A 1,036-nucleotide genomic window follows, 5' to 3' on the forward strand; every position below is an offset into this window, starting at 1 on the left:
TGTCACTGGTGCCAGGAGCTGCTGCTGGCCAGCACAGAGCCAGTTTTGCAGGATAAAAAGTTATGTGTCTACCACCCCAGCTCCTGCAGTGAGATGATGGCTACATCTCCTGGAGAGCAATGTCAAGGAGGGGTTCTTGGGCAGGTAAGGAGCTGGCCTAGAGCATGCAGCCACTGGGGAATGTGGACACACAGCTGATAGATGTATGTGACTATCAATCTGTACAGCCCTCCCTACCCTGCACGCAAGCACACACAAGCCACACTAGAAGGGTGCTAATAGTGCCCTACACAAAACCACTGGAAATGCACAAAATTCCCGAGAAACACCCACACACATCCTCCACAGACCTGGCTAGCTGGGAGGGGAGAGGAAGGGGAAAAGCTTACTGGTGTTGTTTCCCGCCAGCTTCAGCTCCAGCTCCTGCACCTGTTTGACCAGGAGCGAGATGTGCTGCAGCAAGTCCTTGTTCTGGAGCAGGAGCTGGTGCACGCGAGCCTGGGCCTCCAGCCGCGCCGCCGCCTCTGCCGCCAGCTGGTCCTTCAGCAAGTGGACCTGTGCGACAGGAGAGAGTGGGTGAGCCTGCGGGAGATACCGCTCGAGGGCTGAGAGCTTCGCCTCCAGCTATCCCCACTCCTCTACCACCAACGTCCCACCAAATGATCTGATGAAGGAGCTGTTCCCTGCAGGTGGCCACGGATGTGATGGGGAGAGTGGGGGCAGGCAGCAGTGTCGCACCAGCGCGTGGTCCCCCGGCCTCTCCCATGGAAAAGCCCGAGGCAAACGGAGGTGGCGCTGACCGAACGATTGGCCTCGCACGTCACAGATGCACGAGGAAAGCCTGATGGATGCAGAAGAGAAGACGACACGCTCGACAGACTGGATGGTGCTGTGGGGGCATGAGGACGCAGCTATGCGCCAGTCCTGGCCGAGCTGTCTTTTGGGCAGGTTTCCCAGTGACAGGGTCCTGCCAGTGACATCTGTCGCTAGCAGGGGCTGAAGCATCAGAGCTGCCCTGGAGCTGCTGGCAGGTCTC

At 59.0% G+C, this 1,036-nt stretch overlaps 1 protein-coding gene across 1 annotated transcript in view; it reads right to left on the bottom strand.

Moving 5' to 3' along the window:
* Nucleotides 1-354: 354 nt before the first annotated feature.
* Nucleotides 355-1,036, bottom strand: part of NOS1AP (nitric oxide synthase 1 (neuronal) adaptor protein) — a gene marked incomplete at its 5' end in the record, with an annotated part of 26,262 nt that continues 25,580 nt past the window's right edge. The window contains one exon of the mRNA XM_009877318.1: nucleotides 355-555. Within this exon, the coding sequence (XP_009875620.1) occupies nucleotides 355-555 (201 nt within the window). The remainder of the gene's footprint in view (nucleotides 556-1,036) is intronic.

This window comes from Apaloderma vittatum, unplaced genomic scaffold (assembly GCF_000703405.1).
Source record: "Apaloderma vittatum isolate BGI_N311 unplaced genomic scaffold, ASM70340v1 scaffold25139, whole genome shotgun sequence".
Taxonomy (NCBI): Eukaryota; Metazoa; Chordata; class Aves; order Trogoniformes; family Trogonidae; genus Apaloderma; species Apaloderma vittatum.